At 36.9% G+C, this 1,222-nt stretch overlaps 1 protein-coding gene across 1 annotated transcript; it reads left to right on the plus strand.

The window, feature by feature from the left end:
* The first annotated feature begins 324 nt into the window (after positions 1-324).
* Positions 325-624, plus strand: LOC143571137 (auxin-induced protein 15A-like). The gene has a single exon (XM_077056641.1). It carries the CDS (start codon positions 325-327, stop codon positions 622-624), a length of 300 nt encoding a protein of 99 aa, XP_076912756.1.
* Positions 625-1,222: the final 598 nt, after the last annotated feature.

Below are 1,222 nucleotides of genomic sequence, written 5' to 3' on the forward strand. Positions count from 1 at the left end.
ACGTATTAAAGATTAGGCATCTAACATCAGACAAGGACCATAAGGGATTTCATGTTGGATATATATTGTAACAGGTCGTTCGGATTCATAAATGCCATTCAAGTTATTTTGGGTCTTTTCGATAAAGAGAGACAATTCCATGTGAAGCTTCTTTCCAATCATGTGGTAATGTCTACTATCTTGTGCAACCAGCTGGCTATTTAAGCCATTCAGTATTTCAAAGCAAATCAACCACAACTTCCATACTCCAAAAAGTCTTTTACCGAGTCATTTTTCTCCATCAACGTCCTTCCTGTAGAAACACTACTAAACCTTTTGAGAGAAATGGCCATCTTTATGCCACGGATTACACAAGCAAACAAGATTCTGAGACGATCATTCTCGAATGGAAGGAGTGCAGCAACACCCATGGACATTCCGAAAGGATATTTTGCAGTTTATGTCGGCGAAGAAAAGAAAAGAAGATTTCTGGTTCGTGTTTCTCTCCTAAGCAGGCCAGAATTTCAAGAACTACTGCAACTGGCGGAGGAACAGTATGAGTACGACCATCCAATGGGTGGGCTCACCATTCCATGTAGTGAAGACATATTTGCTGATTTAGCATCACGTTTTGGTGCCTTGTGATACTTAATTTATCATATAACATTTTTGTAAAGAACATCAGCTAGGATCTTACACATATTTGTAAATAGAGATTCATAACCATTTTTTGTGAAATTCAAAGTTGGAGCAACCTCAAGTTTATTGAACTACATATAACTTATGCTATACTCAATGACCATTTGGATGAAATACGTATTTCACATTCTTTAACTTTTGTAGGCTGAATTTTAACCAAATGTATATATATAAAGCGATAGAAGTGTATATGATTACTTAAAGATCTGTTTATAGAAAAAAAAGATTGAAACAAAGGGAAAGAGTCACGCAGTAAAGATCAATACAAATATTAGTTATGCAATTGACATCAATCACGGTTTCATTCGTTGTGTTTGGTTCTCCAACCACAACGATTCATTGGTGCATCACAAACGATGTGGAATTCGATTGAGTTGGAGTTCAGGCTTGACTCCCCTAAGTTCAAAGTAGTAATAAGTGGTTAGCTGGAACGCCTCGACCCGCTATTCAAATGTGTTACGTAAAACGCAATACATGGTTAAAAACGACAAACAACTTGTGTGGGTTATGTACATTAATTAGCCTGTGATCGCAATTGCCGTAT

Source organism: Bidens hawaiensis, unplaced genomic scaffold (assembly GCF_021521415.1).
Source record: "Bidens hawaiensis isolate Kalapana, Puna unplaced genomic scaffold, B.hawaiensis_p1.1 tig00025201_1, whole genome shotgun sequence".
Classification (NCBI taxonomy): Eukaryota; Viridiplantae; Streptophyta; class Magnoliopsida; order Asterales; family Asteraceae; genus Bidens; species Bidens hawaiensis.